The sequence below is a fragment of the Capricornis sumatraensis genome, chromosome 15, assembly GCF_032405125.1.
Source record: "Capricornis sumatraensis isolate serow.1 chromosome 15, serow.2, whole genome shotgun sequence".
Taxonomy (NCBI): Eukaryota; Metazoa; Chordata; class Mammalia; order Artiodactyla; family Bovidae; genus Capricornis; species Capricornis sumatraensis.
In genome coordinates, this window is record NC_091083.1 from 22,985,860 (window position 1) to 23,004,516 (window position 18,657).

The 18,657-nt window shown below is 40.6% G+C and overlaps 1 protein-coding gene across 1 annotated transcript in view; it reads left to right on the plus strand.

The window, feature by feature from the left end:
• ITGB1 (integrin subunit beta 1) overlaps positions 1–18,657 on the plus strand; it is a 43,166-nt gene that overhangs the window by 5,258 nt on the left and 19,251 nt on the right. The window contains exons 2-4 of the mRNA XM_068987678.1: positions 12,669–12,735; positions 14,731–14,816; positions 18,339–18,561. Of these exons, the coding sequence (XP_068843779.1) occupies positions 12,669–12,735; positions 14,731–14,816; positions 18,339–18,561 (376 nt within the window). The remainder of the gene's footprint in view (positions 1–12,668; positions 12,736–14,730; positions 14,817–18,338; positions 18,562–18,657) is intronic.

Consider the following 18,657-nt stretch of genomic DNA (forward strand, 5'->3'; position numbering starts at 1 on the left):
AGCGTCTTTTAATTTCATGGCTGCAGTCACCATCTGCAGTGATTTTGGAGCCCAAAAAAATAAAGTCTGACACTGTTTCCCCATCTATTTCCCATGAAGTGATGGGACCAGATGCCATGATCTTCGTTTTCTGAATGTTGAGCTTTAAGTCAACTTTTTCACCCTCCACTTTCACTTAGTCTTTGTAAAATTAAGAAGAGTAATTATTAGCTCTCCAGTATTTTGCAGTTTTTTATTTATTTCAGATTGTAATTTCTTTCCTTCCCCAAAGGTGTAGTGGTGGGTCATATTTGATTATTGGAGGTGGAGATTGTAGTTTTAAAAGTTGCATTTAGTATTATTTTAGAAAAACACAACAGAAACAGTAGGGAGTGGACTTGTGCTTACTAAAATGGCTTAAAATGATTGAGAACCATTTATTAAGTAGTCACTCAGGTTCTAATGGAGTCAGTGAATGAGTTGAAGAGCAAGAAGAAAATTCAGTAATCAAGTAAGCTGTGATTTATAGGTCCCTATAAAGATATTTGTTTTACATTCATGATCATATTTTATTCTTGTAACATTTCTAAGGTAGATATTATTCCCAGCTTAGTGCTAAATGAGACATGAATTGGGTTTTACCTATATTTAGGTAAAATTTTTAACCTTGATTTACTATATATATATATTTAGAATATACTCAAGCACTGTGTTTGTTTCAATCTAATACAGGGCAGAGGAGAGATATGACAAAACATATGGTGAAAATTTATTAAAGGTTTGACCAAGTAAGAATTTTGGAATGACTTACCTAAAAAGTACATAAAATTATCCAAGGAGTGTAACTTACAGTTCTCCTCGACTGAAATTACATGGAACATATATTGCTCTCAAGTGCTTGTCGATCCCATTAGTTACGGTGGTAAACTTGTTTTTGCTGGTTCTTTGTAAACTTGCCCCGAAGTAAATTCTTCAACCAAAGCAGCTGCTGACTTACTCTTTTCCCTTCACAGAGAAAGGCAAAATCTATAGACATAGCCAAGTGTAAAGAAGGAACAGCTCGCTAGGCTATTTTGAAATACAGCAGTTGCTGGGTAATGTCTTGTCTTTCGAGTGGAAGGAGGACCTGGGAAGAATTAAGTTCAGGCAACTTTTCATGCTCATTTTGGGTCAGCCCTTAATATTATGTCTTAATAGACTTACTTAATGTGTTAGACTTTTGCTTGTTTCTTTATTTGACTGCACCAGGTCTTAGATGCAGTATGTGGAATCCTCAATCTTAGTTGCAGCATGCGGGGTCGTCAGTTGCTGCTGGTAGGGTCTAGTTCCCCCACCAGGGATGGAACCCAGGCTCCCTGCATTGGAAGAGTGGAGTCTTAGCCACTGGACCACCAAGGAAATCCCTTGCTCATATTTTAAGTCTTGTCCTTTGGCTTATTTTATGAGCTTTGAACTTATTTTATGCCCTTTCACCATTTTTTGGAATTTAATGCTTATTAATCTTTTTTATTTTTTTGGTCCTTATGTAAAGGCTATAACCTTTTTGGTGGGGGAAGTGGTGGTGGTGATATACCAATTATCTATCTACTGGATCACTATTGACTATAATGCCATGCTTCTTATTGCCTTGAATTATTTTGAATTCTTTGTGCTCAAGCCTGCTCTTCCTGTCATGTTGATTCTGTTCCTGTGTGTTTTGAGTTCTGCAGAAGATTTCAACTTATATTTCCTCCTGTAGCTCTGTACACTTCTTCTCTAGATTTGTGGTCTTACTGTGTTTGATTGCTACAAAATCTATTTGAGATTTTCTTAATTCCTTGAAGAGCATAATGAGTTCATTCTCCTTTTTTTTTTTTTCCAGAGAAGATTCTTAATTTTCTCTTTTCCTGCTGTAGAAATTTTTCGTAGTTCAGTTCCATGCCCTGACTTCCCCCCACTTTCATCTTGATCATTGAAACTATTTCGCAAGACACAGTGTGTCAATTCTTTATCTTCCCCTTGCACCACAGGGGTGGGTGCTGATGATTGATCTCCACTTTGTCATTTTCATGGGGGGTCGGGTAGACACAGTTGTTGGTTAGTTGCTCAGTCGTGTCTGACTCTTTTGCAACCCCAGTTGCAAAAGCCCACCAGTCTCCTCTGACAATGGGATTTCCCAGGCAAGAATACTGGAGTGGGTTGCCATTCCCTTCTTGGATGGATTTTCCTGACCCAGGGTTCAAACCTACCTCTTCGTCATTGCAGGCAGATTCTTTACTGCTGAGCCACCAGAGAAGCCCCAGAATAGACACATTTTGTTCTGTTCTGTAATTTTAAGTATTGGCCCTGTTCTCAGGTTTCAAATTGTTTTTTAAGCCTGTAGTTATGGAGTAGTCAAACCTTAGTTGTTGGGACTCAACTCAGGCTGATACCACCTTTGGGTAAGAAGGGGTCGGGGCTCATAAAAAGTCTTTTTTCTGAGTGGGAGTTGTGAATTTTAGAAAGTTTCCTAGTTCAGAATACGATTTATCCTCCACAGTGGGTGGACACGGACTTCAAAGGAAATGTTGCCTGTTTGTCTTGGAGTATTCAACCTCCTTTCTTTCCTGGTCCCTCTTTTTCTTCCCTCTTTCATCCTTTCTGCTAAGTTTTGTTAATCATTCATTGTAGCTTATTATTTATTTGGGCCGTAGACAGCTCCAGGATCACCACCACGCACTTCTTCTGCCAGAGAGGGGGAAAATGTTGAGTTTTACTTGTTCTTCTCACAAGGGGAAAGGTGCTCTTGCTCTTGGTGAGTTCATCCCCAGCGCTCGCCCTCGAGTCTGGTGGTGTGAAGCAGAGCAGGCTCTTGAATGCTCTCCTGCTGCTTGCTCTGCGTGGGGAGAAGCAGGGTGAACTGCACGGTAGGAAAGCCTCAGGCTTTCCTCTTGGCTCTGTTCCTTTTCTGGACTGTGTTGATCGGTAAGTATTAATGTGTTATTGGACTATTTATTTTTTTCCTTTTGAACACAGATACAGAAAATAACGATGGTGGTACAGACTTGGGATGAATCTAACCTTATTCTGTTTTCAGGAGAGGCTTACGATATACCCTAATGGAGGTATTTGAATCTTTTCCATCATTAAGGTGAAAAGATTTAAAATGTTAGGATATAAAAGAGGGAACCTTTCTTATTGGAAACCTACTTCTGTTGAATGCTTGGGCTTTCAGTTCATGCCTGGGTTCATGTCCCAGCTTTGTCAGTTATATGTCTTGTACATGGTAGATGCGCAATGGATATTTGACTTGGAAATCCAAGTTGTGCTGAATAAAAATGTGCTCTTAGTGCAAAGATTTTATAGGAAGAAATCTTTTGTGGATGACTTCTTTTTGTACTGTGTCCTTTGGGGCATAGATGGCTTCTGAGCACCCAATTTTAAAATTTAAAGTAAATGTAACTCTCCATTTTTTAAAAGTAATTTTTCTGTAAAGCATAATTGTTTAATTTCTATAAAGTACATATGAAATTTCTAAAGATCTTATCTATAAATGTAAAAAAGAAATACCAAATGAGTCATTTGTCACATTGTTAAGAACATTAACAGATACTTAGTATGTATTTAAAAGTTTGACTAGCTCATAAAACCACATTTAACCTTGATAAATAAAGATGAGTTTACAGTGGGGATTAATTATGTGCGGTTTTTGACAAAGGGAACAATTGCATGTTTCTAACTATCAGAATGATGTTTTGGGGGAGCTGTTTGAGATAATTTATTGTTCAAAGGATGAATTATGACCCTTTGTGTGCGTGCTAAGTTGCTTCAGTCATGTCCGACTCTTTGCAACCCCATGGACTGTAGCCCGCCAGGCTCCTCTGTCCATGGGATTCTCCAGGCAAGAATACTGAGTGGGCTGCCCTGCCCTCTTCCAGGGGATCTTCCTGACCCAGGGATCGACCCTGCATCTCCTGCATTGCAGTTGGATTCTTTACCACTGAGCCGTTGGGGAAGCCCTTATGACCCTTTAGTTAAAATTAAATGTAGTAAGAAAAGATATTTGGATGAAATGCTTTTGTAGGAGTGAGACCATAACCTGTCAGTATACTCACGAAATTTGACAATTAAAATAACTTCTGATGGCCTCCAGTCATTTTGAAGGACTAAGAAATAAACTCAAAGAGCATTTTAAGTCTTTTCCATTTCTGTTCTCTGAGTCAGTTCTAACAGTAGAAGGATGTTCTTTTATTTTTAAAATAGTGACTGAGTGTGCCTTCAGAATATTGTAGCTTAATGGAGCACAGACTCAGGTCACAACTTCAGAATTCAGATGGTCTGGTTTCACTTCTACCTTTGTGACTTTGGAGAAGGTATTTGTGGTTTGGCTTCCTCATATATGAAACAAAGATAATATTGTCCCCAACCTCATGGAGTTGCTTAGAAGGGATAGCTGCTGTTATTATTTTTATTAGTTATTGTCATTTTTATAGTCGTTTGCATGTTAGAATAAAAGTAAAAAAAAAAGAAAACTTTTTGTTACAAATTACCATAAATCATCAAAACTCAATTATCCTATCACTCTTGGGTGTGCCTGGTGTGAGCCTTGTCCGCCTTTTAAGTGAACAGATCACATTTGTGTTTTATAGTTCTCAGTGGGCGGCAGTCTCTGAATGAACCAGACTGGTACACAGCCTCCTGGTCTAAGTTTCTGCTACAGGATGTCTCTTCAGGGCAATTTTCTTCCTGCTTTTAGCCTCTCCTAGATTTGCTTCCCCATATAGAAGAAGAAACCTGAAGTCATTCTTCCTTATTTCTATTTTAATTAGGAATGTTACTCTCCACTCTGATCTTTTTTAAGGTGATTCGTGATACTAACATTCAAAAATATCTGTGCTGTATTTAATGTGGTAGTAAAAAGCATTAAAGTTTTGATGCTTTTATTATTTTACATACAAATTGTTAGAAATATGATTGTTAGAAAGTAAAATAATCCTACTTAAATGTAGAACCTAAAATAATTATCTAATTATACTTAGCATAATAATTAGTATCTAATTAATAATTAGCACCTGATTAAGCCTTATTTTTTTTTTTTACAGTATAGGACTTCCTGGTGGCTCAGTTGGTAAAGAATCTGCCTGCAGTGCAGGAGACCTGGGTTGGAAAGATCCCCTGGAGAAGGGAATGACAACCCACTCCAGGATTCTAGGCTGGGAAATCTCACGGGCTACAGACTATGGGGTCACAAGAACTGGACACAATTTAGTGACTAAACCACCATCACCATATACAGTATCAGGTTTTGATATCATATCAAAGTAATGTATTAATTTCTATAAAAAGTCAACATTAATCTGTTGTTTGCAGTTGTGTTTTTTTTCTAACCCTTATACTTCATCTTTTCGTCCATGTCTTGTGTTTCACCTAACATGGATCAGTTCTGAGTTTTTGGTTAATAATTAGGATTGAAAAAACCCAAACATTCAAACATAGTTACTTCTTGATTGAATCAAGTTGTTGCTGAGCTCCAGCTGTAATGTATAGTAATAATGATAACAAGTACCATCTAGGTATTGCTTGCAGTGTGCCAGATGCTGTTTTCAATATTTTATATTCACAACTCATGCAGACTTCACATATCCCCCATAAGGCAGAAACTATAGTGTCCATTTTAAAGATGAGGGAACTAAGGCACGGATTAAATAACTTGCCAGTATCACCTGCTTAGTTAGGGGTTGATTAGAGGTTTGAGTCCAGGCACCTGACTCCACAGTCCACACTCTGAGCAATGCCTTAGCAAACGGTGGTGATCACTGCACTCTGCTTGCCTTTGTTTACTTTTCTGTGGATACCTCAGATATCTGCAGTTATCTTTAGACTCTTTGTGTACTGGGCTAGGTACAGAGGACACAGAGAACTGATTTCTAGAAGATGACAGTTCGTAAGGTAGATCAGTCATACACATCTGCAGTAGATGGGAAAGAGCGTCATGCGTCTTAATTACTAAATCTTTTAAACAGAAGTTGTTTGTGTTTGTTTTAATATATGTATGTGCGCCCATATGTGACTTGCCTGGCCTAAATCCCCTCCCCAGTTCTTGCCATCATTGGGATCTCCAGAGTTAATGCAAGTGACCCCTGTCACTCTGTTCTAGCAGTTTTCTTGCTCTCTTAACGCCAGGGGCTCTGAGCGCTGGACTGGAAGGCTCTGTCCTCGCTTCCGGGGCCGCCTCTGGCTCCCGGGGCCGCCTCTCGCAGCAGCTCTCTGACTCGCTCAGGCTGGCTGCTTCTTGCTTTACGTGCTTCTGTCTTTTCAACCCTGGGTCATCTCCAGCCAGCCCTCTTGTATGTCCGTGGGGAGAGAGGCTGGCAGAAGCCTTCTGGTGGGGTGTACTGTTGTTCTTGGGAGCCCCTTGGGGCAGACTTTTACCTGTGGGGACTAGAACTGAGGCATGTCTTCCCAGTGACCCTTCTCTGGACACACTTTCCACAGTTGTCCCTCAATATCCAAGGGGGATTGGTTCCAGGACACTCCTCCTCCCCAAGCAAATGCACAGATGCTCAAGTCTCTTTGAGAGGGTGTAGCTCTTGAGTGTCGGAGAAGGCAGTGGCGACCCACTCCAGTACTCTTGCCTGGAAAATCCCATGGATGGAGGAGCCTGGTAGGCTGCAGTCCATGGGGTCACTAAGAGTTGGACATGACTGAGTGACTTCCCTTTCACTCTTCACTTTCATGCGTTGGAGAAGGAAATGGCAACCCACTCCAGTGTTCTTGCCTGGAGAATCCCAGGGACGGGGGAGCCTGGTGGGCTGCCGCCTGTGGGGTCACACAGAGTCGGACACGACTGAAGCGACTTAGCAGCAGTAGCTCTTGCATGTAACCTATGCACATCCTCATGTGCAGTTTGTCAGCTCCAGATGATGCCTAATTCAATGTAAATACTATGCAGAGTTGCCTGTGCAGGGCACATTCAGGTTTTGCTTTGTGGAACTCTAATTAAAAAAATTTATTTCCATCTGTTGTTGGTTGAATCTGCCAATGGAATCCATGGATCCAGGGGTGAACTGTATACACTTCTCAAGACTTCTCAGGGAGACCAAGCCCTTGGGCACCCCTGTGGTAGCTAAAGTGCCCTGGCCTTTTCTCTTGGTTTGCGTCTTCAGCGCCTCTCATTCCCCATCACCCTCTGAGTGAGCTGCCTGCACGCCTGCTCTCGTCTCAGACTCTGCTTTGGGAACGGACCCCAGCCAACCCAGTTGCCATAGCTGTCTCCCTCACCTCAACCTTTTACCCAAGGCTGCATGCCCCTGAAATGTTACACCTGGCTGTTTAGCCCTTTCTCTTACCTGCACCCTGATATCTAGGCCCTTGACTGTGACCTTCTCTGTGTGTATGTGTGTTTTCTCAGCACTGCCCCTTCCTCCTCCTGCACTTGCTCTGTAAACAGTGGCATTAATTCCACAGTTTCAGATCGGAGTCTGAGGACCCATGGGAGGTAGTCTCAGCAATTTGACTGTTTCTACAAGAATTTCTAAAAACTTTGGGGTTTTGTGCTAGTAACTAGAATAATAACCAATAAGTGGATGACCTTATAACTGAGTGTGTGTATGTAGTACATCAGTGCCTATGTTGTATATGTAAATCAGTGCCTTGTATATGTAAATGAATTTTGGTTCATGATGCACAAGCACCTAGAGTGTGAGGCATTTTATATCTAGCTGAAAGTTGGCTTGTGTATACTTATGTGGATTCAAAAATTCAAAATTGTTATCCCTGGGGTATCTATACTTTCTTGCGGTTCTAAATAATGTACAAGAAAAATGACATACAATTTAATGTATTTCAGCTTAAGTTTTGAGTACTGATTTTGTCCCAAGCACTTATAGGTCCTGTCACTGAAGACAGGAAAGATTGTGTTCTTGGCGCTTAGAACCCATCAGGGCAGATTATTACCAGGTAGTTTCAGGTGAGATGAGTGTTAGAAATGTGCCTTTGTCGATCAGGGTGTCCAGTACCTGCTGGGCCTCAGCACTGCTCCATAATCCTGTTGCATCGTCTTGATTTTCTCCCGTCTGCCAACCCTGCTCCCCTTTTCTCCCAGCACCTGTCCTTGCTTCCTGTTTCAGGAAGAAACACAAGCTGTCATGCCTGAACTCACCCAGCTTCTCACCCGCTGCCCTGACTGAGAGAAAGCTGCCGCACCTCTCTTCCGGGAGGTGGGCCCCTTGTGCTCCATCCCTCTTTGCTCTAAGGAGCCTGGCTCTGGCACTCTTCCCTTCTTCCCTTAGGCCTGCCTACTCCTCTCTGCCTGAGTATTCTTCAGTCTCATCCATCTTCAGAATTTCATAGCTGCCCACAACTCTTGGGTTTGTATCTCTAGCCCTGAAATCTGAAAGCCAGACCCATAGGTCTTAACTTCCTGCTTAATGTCTTTCCTTGGTTTCACACCGGCATTTCACAGTCACATTTCTAAATCAAAATCAGTATTTTCTCCCCTAACTCCCACCTTTCTTTGTCTTCCTTACTTGAAAGTGATGATTCTTTCTCTAACCATTCCTTCCCTAAGCAGCCTCAGATCCCCCCAAGCACCTCTTTGTCCGTTGTTACTCTGGAGCCTGGGCGGTACATTGTGTAACTAACTGTCCAGTAGCTCATGTCTTGCCATTCATCCTCCACCCCGCTGGTTTTCTGTCACATATATGTTGTCATGTTACTACCCTGTGCCATTTTTTCCCAGCTTCCTTGGTACGTGTAGCATAGAATCTAAACTCTTAGTATGAATGGCATTTAAGACTCTGTAACCTGACTGAAACCTCCTGCCTTGTTGGTCTCAATCTCTGTTATTTCTAGCTTATAATTTGTCAAAAATACTTAAGTACTTGAAGGTTTTTTTTTTTAGCTCTATGACATTTTAAAATTGTAACATAATGTAATTTATTCTTATTGTAGAAAATTATGGGGATAAAATAATCACTCACCCCGCTGACCAGATTTAACTACAAGTAATGCTTAAATACACTTTTTCTGTAAAGTTAGACCAAGTCAATTCCAGTTTGTGGGGAGAGAGAGAGAGGGGGGTCACCCAAACATGCATGTTTAGTGATGAGATTGGAAAGAAGTCCCTGCAGTTGCTGGCGTGGCTCTGTGGCCTTGACATGCGGGCTCTCACCCGCTGTTTCTCTGCAGGGCCTGCCTGTAGTTTCCTGGGAGCCACGGCTCCAGCCCCAGGAAGCCTCTGGACTTGTCCTGGCAGGTTTGGCATCCTCAGTGCACTTTGTGCTTGTCCTCCTCATAGAAACCATCGCGTCACATTACAGTTATGGGTATTGTTTGTCTTTAAACTGAAAATTCCTTGAGACAGCAATCTTTGTATCTCCTGTAGGGCACAGAATCTGGCAGAATTTTCCAAGGAAGCTCTTCCAGGAGGAGGGGAGGAGCCAATAAAGTCGGTGGGAACAGAGCATGTTCAGGAAGAACGGTGAGGTGTAGTCAGTGATGCTGTGTGCATTCTGTGCGTGTAAACTGATGTGTGTCTCCAGGAGGCAGACACCAGTTGCACAGGTGGAGGAGGAGCCAGAGACCCGGGTTCACGGCTCTTTCTAGACCTTTGGTCATGAAGAGGAGGAGAGTCAGGGTTAGGACAGGACCTGAAGGCATCTCTTACTGGGCGCCCCTCCTTGGGAGCTGTTCACTCCTCAGGGCGCCTTTCTCAGCCTGAGAGTCTGTGGGGAGACTGGTAGGCAGTCACCGGCCCTACCTCCAGAGGTGGGGGTTTTCAGGCCTGGGGGGCTCCCCGGGCCACACACTGGTGGTGCTGCCTCGGGGCATCTGGCTGTCTCGGGAGCTCTCGGGGCGCCCTGCCCCCGCCTCCCTCGCCCCGCTGCCTCTTCAGCACCCGTCTTCTCAGGGCCGCCCCTCACTGCTCTGTCTCTGCCTGTGGCCCTTGTGACTTTCCTCATCCCTGCTGGCTGCTTTCTTCCGCCCCCTGTGGCTGTTCCCTTTCCTGGGGAGAAAGCCTGGCCTTGGCAGGCCTGGCGGCTGCCCTGCTAGAAACACCACTCGTCTCTCGAGCTGCCCTCCACCCTGCTGCTCTTGCCACCGTGCAGCCCTTGTGCTGTCTGCTTCTGGGGTCAGAGCTCTTCAGGGCCAAGAGGGCTCCAGAAGTCTAATCTACAGCGTGTCAAGGTTTATAGAGGAAAAGACAGTGGCATTAAAGTAGTGTTTTAAAGCCATGGACCTAAGAATGTCAGGAAATATTTTCTGCTACCTGGTAACTTTATCTGAGTGGTCTTCTATGAGTTGTAGGACATTTTAAAGGTTTTCCAAGGTAGTCTCCTGGTCCTGAAAGTGATCCGAGTTGTATTCTGAAGACCGTGGATCAGAGTCCATATATGGACCAGATATTTGTTCTGTTCCCTTGGTGTGGAAACTGCTCAGAGGCTCCATTCATCACAGTCAGGCATTTCTTCGGGTGTCTTACTGTCCAGGGCCTTTTAGTCATAACTTTGGAATTGATAACATTATTTGAACTGCTCAGAATCATAGTCTGTGTGGATTTATTACACATTGAACCTTTTAGTCAGGCCTTAAAAGGTGAACTGTCAGTGACCCTCAGCTTCATTTGGGCTTCTGGATGCGTAAGCCAAAACTGGGGCATAACAGAACTGGCTGTTCTGAGCTTGGTTGCAAAGTGGATAACTGTGTGAGTTATTCACACTGCTTTTCTCTGGAAAACCAGAAAATGCAAGCAGCATTTGGCAGCAGAGGAAACCCAAGGATACCAGAGTAGAACTTTTAAGTGTTTTTCTGGAGCTGTGGTATTGTATCCTGAAAATGAGGGTTTTTAAAGAAATTTTTTTTCCTTATTAAAGGAAATTTACCAAGAAAGAAAAAAATTCCACACAGTTACCCTACCATATTGTTTTTATTAAGAAAGTGAAATGAAGAATATACTAGAACAATCTAAAAACAAATGAACCCATTGTCTTTATATTATGCTTATAATGCTGTCATCTCCAGGACTCTGGTTACTTTATATGTATATATACTGTTATTTTTACATACCTGTCATCTTAAATATGTTCTTTGTGTCCAAAAATTATTCTGTAAAACTTGTGATGTTGCTGCATTTTATTCTTTTGACTCCAGTAGTCCGTGAAGTTGGTTCAGTTAGCCCTTTGCTCTTCGTGGATCTTGGGTAGAGGACACTGGGATTTTTGACTGTTATAAACATGATAGAGTTCTGTACTGAAAGTACATATATATCACCTTTGAAACTTTAAATTATTCCTTTTGGATGAGTTTCTAGTAATTAGTTTACTAAGCCAGAGAGCAGAAACATATTTAATGGTTTTTGATATAGATTGTTAAATTGTTTCCCCCAAATTGTATCAACTTACAGAGCCATCTCTGGTTTCTCTTACCCACCTGCAATAAATCATTTAAGTTTTGTTGAGTTAGAAAAACCTTTTTCTTTTCACCTGCTAGTTCACCTTCAGTTCAGTTCAGTCGCTCAGTCGTGTCCGACTCTTTGCGACCCCATGAATCGCAGCACGCCAGGCCTCCCTGTCCATCACCAACTCCCGGAGTTCACTCAGACTCACGTCCATCAAGTCAGTGATGCCATCCAGCCATCTCATCCTCTGTTGTCCCCTTCTCCTCCTGCCCCCAATCCCTCCCAGCATCAGGGTCTTTTCCAATGAGTCAGCTCTTCACGTGAGGTGGCCAAAGTACTGGAGCTTCAGCATCATTCCTTCCAAAGAAATCCCAGGGCTGATCTCCTTCAGAATGGACTGGTTGAATCTCCTTGCAGTCCAGGGGACTCTCAAGAGTCTTCTCCAACACCTCAGTTCAAAAGCATCAGTTCTTCAGTGCTCAGCCTTCTTCACAGTCAACTCTCACATCCATACATGATCACAGGAAAAACCATAGCCTTGACTGCTTTTATTTGTATTTCTTTGATAAGTAATAAAGCTAATCTTTGTTTGAGGGCATGTTATATTTGCTTTTGGGTTTTTTGCGTTCTTGTGGAAGGGGCAGCTGTTGCTAGAGTGCAGTCCAAGAGCAGTGAGTAGTCAGAGTTAGTGACCTATGACTTTAGCTGTCTTTGACCAACTCTGGTAAGATGTAGATTAAGGTTGTGAAAAACTTCAATTCGTATGTTTATAGATCTAGAAACTGTAGGCAACTGAACTGAATATTTTACAAATTTCATGCATAGAAGTTGATTTTCTTGAAAAGGAGATAGTCATAGAACATCAGACACAAAAGCTGAATTGGGGGCCTGTGCAAGATGTTGGTCTTACCCTTACAAGAAAATGAAACGCTGTAAGCAAGCTGGTGACATGATCAGGGTTCTGACAGGCTCACTCACACTCACAATTCAGTGTTGAGATAACAGGCATTGGGATATGCCCGACTGGCCACCTCGGAGTCACAGGAGGTAACAGATTCCATGGGACAGAGATTTAATACATAGGTTTTAGGTGTAAGAATGCTTGACATTTTTTCCCTGAGCACTGTTAATTAAATATTAAACTATATTTGATTTGGAGAAAAGCAAGAGTGGATTCTGGGAACCTGGGGGGAGAGGAGGAGGGTGAGTATGGAGAAGGGTTGGGGAAGAAGATGTATTATGTTTATAAATCAGAAAATCAGGTGAGTGGGCATGATTATGCTTAACATGTTAACCCCCCCCTTTAAAAAAAATTGTACATTTTCTATTTCAGATGCATTTACAACTGATTTTCTGGATTGGATTGATCAGTTCAGTTTGCTGTGTGTTTGGCCAAGCAGGTAAAAAAAAAGTTGCCTACTTGTCTGTTCAATATCTTGTATCACTTTTTGACCACCTTAAATTCCTGGGAAAACCTAAATTGGGTGGTCCTGCTCCCTCAGAAGGCCTTGCAGCGGCCCCGCCTCTCAGAGTCGAGGGCAGGGCTCCCGCTGGTGCCTGCAAGGTCCTTTGTCAGGTTCCCCACCCGCCACCCGGAGTGACAGCAGGAATAGAATGCACTACATAGAGATCTTTGGGGGGGATAGGATAGAGTGTGTAATGAACACAGAGAGAGCAAAGGCGTGTTACATCTTTAGAAGGAAGTAAAGTAAATGTGTAGAAGACAGATTATGAACTGTCCACTACTGTCTGAAAAAATGAAAGGAGGAACAGTTGGTTTTCCAAAAGATGTTCTTGCTGTTTGATCAGAAGTCTTGCAAAATGTTGGTGTTGTATAGAAGAGGAATGAAAAAATAAAGCTGAAAATATATTTAATCCTCTTATAAACCGTGGTGCACCCAAATCTAGAATAATGGATGTCCTATTTTTTTGTTCTCCAAATCTCAGAAAATGCACTGCATAGAACAGCTGAGCTGTTTGATACTAGGGATGAGGGAAGTTATTAATAGATTTAAATTACAAAAGACAAACAGTAACATAAACAAATTATCTGTATGTCAAAACAGTATCAAAAAATAGCTAAATAAGGGTTTAATTTCACTCACAAGTGTAGAGATCCAGTAAAAACAGTAAAAAACATGATGATAGAAAACTTTTCAAAAGACGAATAGAACATTTACAAAATAAATGGCCAGGAAAAATATGGAAAAAAAAGATTTCTTAAATAACTGACAATTGATGTTCTTATTTACACTTGTTAAATGAAAGGAAAATCTTCGCATTAAAAAAGGAAATGTGTGTGCACTGCTTGTGAGGATGTGTGTTTGAATGTTACTGCTGGAGAGAGGTTTAAAGCTGATCCTTTTCATCTCAGTGTTTCTTTTTTTTAAATTTGTGATAAGGAAATGGAGTTTTGCATAAGAATGGTCATCTGTGTGGGTTCATGCATGTGCATGTGTGTGTTATATGTCGGGTTTATGGCCCACATGAACCATGCGATTAAAAATAATAGAAATTTTCCCACTCTATAGGCTACATTAATATAGTGGCATATGTAATCTTTAAAGCCATGTTTTTGAAGAATTTGGAATGAAACAATTAAGTATAAAAAAGTAGTATACAAAATGTATGTCCTCAGTTTCATTTAAGTAATGTCTGTGCATGCTTCCTTGCTATTTTTTTGATTTATCTGCATAGATAAAAGACTGGGAAAAATATACAAAAAATGTATGTCTTAATGAGCAGGTTTTGGGTGATTTTTAGTTCTTAATGCTTTTATGTATTTTCCAAATTTTCTGTAATGAGCGTGTGTTAGGTTTATAATCAGAAAACATACATTGGAGACAGTGCGTATTAGTGTGTGCTACATGGCAGGCATGCTGATTCTTACGAGGATTTAAAGAAATACACGACATACTTTGAACATAGACCTGAGAAGTCAAGCAGTTGTGGATAGGATGAATGTGGACTTGTCAAGTATTTACCAAACTAAAGTGAAGCAGCCTGGTTGGAGGAGGGGAGTATGGGTGTGGTGGTATGAGTTAAATGAAAAGAAATAATACTTTACCCAGTGGTAAGGAAATTCTTGACAATTATGACCAACTTGAGAGAGCCTGGAATTATGCCTTTGGGGGGAAGAAAAGGACAGATGTATAGATTAAGGATACCTAGTCTTTGCTGTAGAAGACAGGAAGGATAACTGTCTTTTTATTGTTCTCTGCGCCAGGATGATCCAGAATCACCTCTCTTTGGTGGGTAGGTCTGAGTCAGTTTAGTAACTAGCTTCATAGTATTTCTACATCTGGTTCATATATATTGTATTGCCATTGTGATCCTGATCTTTCATTGTTTTCTCTCTTGAACTTAAGTAGCCTAATTTTTTTTTTTCCTGACAGATGAAAATAGATGTTTGAAAGCAAATGCCAAGTCATGTGGGGAGTGTATACAAGCAGGGCCAAATTGTGGATGGTGCACAAATTCAGTAAGTCAGATTGATTATTCAAGCCTTTCCATTCATTCCCTCGTCACTTAGTGTTGCTCAAAACTGTATCCTTGGGAGGTGCTTGGTGTGACTTCTCACTCACTCACTGTTGATTGAATGAGAGTCAGCTCTGTGTGTGACCATGTGTGGTGGTCTGGAGCTGTGCTGCCCCGCACAGGGCCCACTGGGCATGTGTGGTGATGTTGAGCTCCTGAGAACTGCTGTCAGCCTTCATACATGCCAGAGATCAAGGACTTAGTGATTTTAAAAGTCATTAAGGTTGAAATGCTCATATTTTGTATGTATTATTAATTTCCCCTGTTTTTTCCCCTCAGTGTGACTATTAGACAACTTAAAAATACATACGTAGCTCACCTTTGTAGCATGCGTTATGTTTCTGTTGGACAGCTTCCCAAAAAACTCTAGCCATCTCACTGAACTATTTTAGATTTTCCCTTTTTTATGATGGGAAAAGTATAATTAATCTGCCTAATTGTGTTTCAATTAAACTAATATACACTTGATTTATATCCTAATAAAAGCCCATTCAGGTTAGGGTTTAAATTTTATTTTTTGTCATCTGTATATATTGCTTAACATGGCACCTTCCACAAGTTAAGTAAGTGTTAGATGAATGAATGGACAGTGAACACTAAGTTGGAACTGGAGGTAAAGGGGAGTCATTTTGAGGATATGTAATTTATTTACAGAGTGAATAATATCAGAAGGTTGAGGGCTTATTGTTTGTTTTCACTCAGGCACCTGAGTAAAAACCCCACACTCAGATGCCTGCCTTGTGGCCATTACTGGTCAGGTATCAGATGTTTCATGTGATTTGACCTGAAAGACAAAATGAGAAGTTTTTGTTTTGTATTTTCAGAATTTTTCTACTGGCAACTTTCTCTTCTTCAAAAAACGGTGTTCTGGAATTAAGTTGGAGACAGTGGAGGAGACAGAGGGAGTGCCTTGAGTTTGTCTCAGACAAGGCTTACTTAACTGAAACCCCTGGTTTTCTTACCTGGAAATTGAGCATGAGCTGCCTCCTTTGTGTTGGCACAAGAATTGGAGAAACTTAAAGCAGTTTCACTTAGATGATTATAAATAAGTGGTACTTGCTGTTCCCAACAATAGCATTCATTTCATGGAGGTTATTGTTTATCTGGGGTTTAGAGTTATCCTAGCCAAGTTATTCTTTTAATAATTTAGCCTTTGATCTTTGTGGCACAATTCTTAAGTTATTAAAGGTATTTTGGGATATGTTTACTTGAGTTTTGTGATCCGAGTTTCCTGGATTGGCTAATATTTGGAAATGGATGGTGCACTGGCCTGCACTTGGGCAGCATTTTAGTTTGACCATACATAAAGGGAGAACAACTTTGAGCTTTGGACCATCAGACCTATGGCATTCCCTTCCAGTTGTTTCTCCAAGTACAAAAAGGCTCTCATTTAGTGTTACATTTTCCTTAAAAAAAAAAACTCATCAAAACTACTGTGTATTCTTTTTTATGAATATCCTCACTTTATGCAGCACCATGAAATCGATAGATAATAAATACCATATAAAAGTGAACACAAAGTGACCCTAAATGAAAGGCATTTCCTCGTTTTCCTAATGACAAGATTTTAAAAAAAGACTTCTGGCCAACTAAACGATTTTTAGGGGTATATGTGAAATACTTAAATGGCTATTATAACTACACATTTTAAAATGATATGCACAAATATACTTGTATACACTGTTGTTGTTCCCCTTTTTCACATTTATGGAAAATTTATTTAGAATCTTTACATCTTAGGGCTTCTCAGGTGGCGCAGTAGTACAGAATCCACCTGCCAATGCAGGAGTTGAAAGAGATGTGGGTTCAGTCTCTGGATCTGGAAGATCACTTGGAGTAGGAAATGGCGGCCCACTCCAGTATTCTTGCCTGGGAAATCCCATGGATAGAGGAGCCTGGTTGGCTACAGTCCATGGGGTCACAAAGAGTTGGACATGAGTGAGTGCACACATGTGCACACACACACACACACACATCTTAACAGCAGTTTTTTTGCTTTCACTAAAAGTACTTCTGAGTTAGTCATCTGATAAAAATAACACATTAAAAAAAGAATGGTAGTAATGAATATTTATTAGCTGCTGTTTATTTACCAAGTACGGAAAAGATCCTGGATGCATTATATTAATGCATTTCTAACTCACCATCCTATTATAAACAAGAATATATTTTGTAGCTATTTCTGTTACTTAAAAGTTGTAACTCTTTTTTGTTCTCTGATTCTTTTGGCAAACATTCTATTTTTTTTTTAATTGAGATGTTGGTGTATCATATGTGAATTTCAGGCATACAACATAGTCACAATTTTTAAAGGTTCTGTTCCATTTGTAGTTATTATAAAATACTGGCTATATTCCCTGTGCTGTACAGTATATCCTTCTTTTAATTGGAGGATAATTGCTTTACAGCGTTGTCTTAGTTTCCACTATACAGCAGCATGAATCCGCTATATGTGTACATGTAACCCCTCCCTCTGAGCCTGCCTCCCACCCCCCATCCCACCGCTATAGTCCTCGAAGAGCGCCTGAGCTGAGCTCCCCGGCGCACAGCCCCTTCCACGAGCCGTCTGTGCCAGCGCTCTCCCCGTCCGCCCCCCCGCCCCACTCCCCTCTGTCCGCAGCTCCGTTCTCTGCTTCTGCATCTCTCTTCTTGGAAGTAGATTTCTATTTCCAAACCCTGGAAATAGGATTATCTGTACCATTTTTCTAGATTCCACATAAAACCCATTTTAAAATCAACGTCACTACTGGAAGTTTTACTCCACACCACAAGTACCATTCACACAGCATTACCACTTTTTGTTTTTAAAAAATTCACCCAATAGAAATACATTCTGACCCTGTTATAAAATCACTTGCTAATTTTTTTTTAAAGTAAATTCTAAAAGGCTTTTTTCTAATAATAGCCAATAGTTTGTTTTTTTTTAAACTTCAAGAATACTTAGTAAACCTGTGGTAAATTTCTTGGTCTCCTTTTTAAAACAGGTTTTGGGCTCATATGTTTTTCCTAGTATTGAATTGTTCAAAATATCATGAAGGAAAATGCTATCTAATATGAAAGACTTCTGAGAATTTTTCTAAGGGAAATTTTGGGAAAAGTATTTTGTCTGTTATTTGGGCATGTTCATTATTAATAATTCTTAACCCTGCTGAATAATTTCACAAACAAATTTCTTTGAGTAGATACTTTGACTTTGAACATGAAACAGTTAAAATATACACTTAAGTCCTACTAAATATTTCTAAAATAATATAGTACTAGTTATATATTAGTAATAAAGGTACTACCTTCAAGGAGAAATGTTTTATTATGGTTAGATGAAGGGAACAACATTTTGCTTAAAACCAGAGACGAAGTACGTTAGACATGTTACCTGATTTTTGCAATTTAATTGGTTATTTGCAATTATATAAAAGGTTTGACCATTTTATACCATATTTATACCTATATTTTATATGTTATTTAGACATTTTTACAAGAAGGTATGCCTACATCTGCTCGATGTGATGATTTAGAAGCCTTAAAAAAGAAGGGCTGTCATCCAAATGACATTGAAAATCCCAGAGGCTCCAAAGATATAAAGAAAAATAAAAATGTAACGAACCGAAGCAAAGGAACAGCAGAGAAGCTGCAGCCAGAAGATATCACTCAAATCCAGCCACAGCAGTTGGTTCTGCAGTTACGATCAGGTATGGAAATCTGATTCTAGGAGTGCCTTTGGGTCCACTTGAGCTTCCAGACAACGTTATATAAGTTTCTGTTGAGAAATGCTGAGTATGTTAACT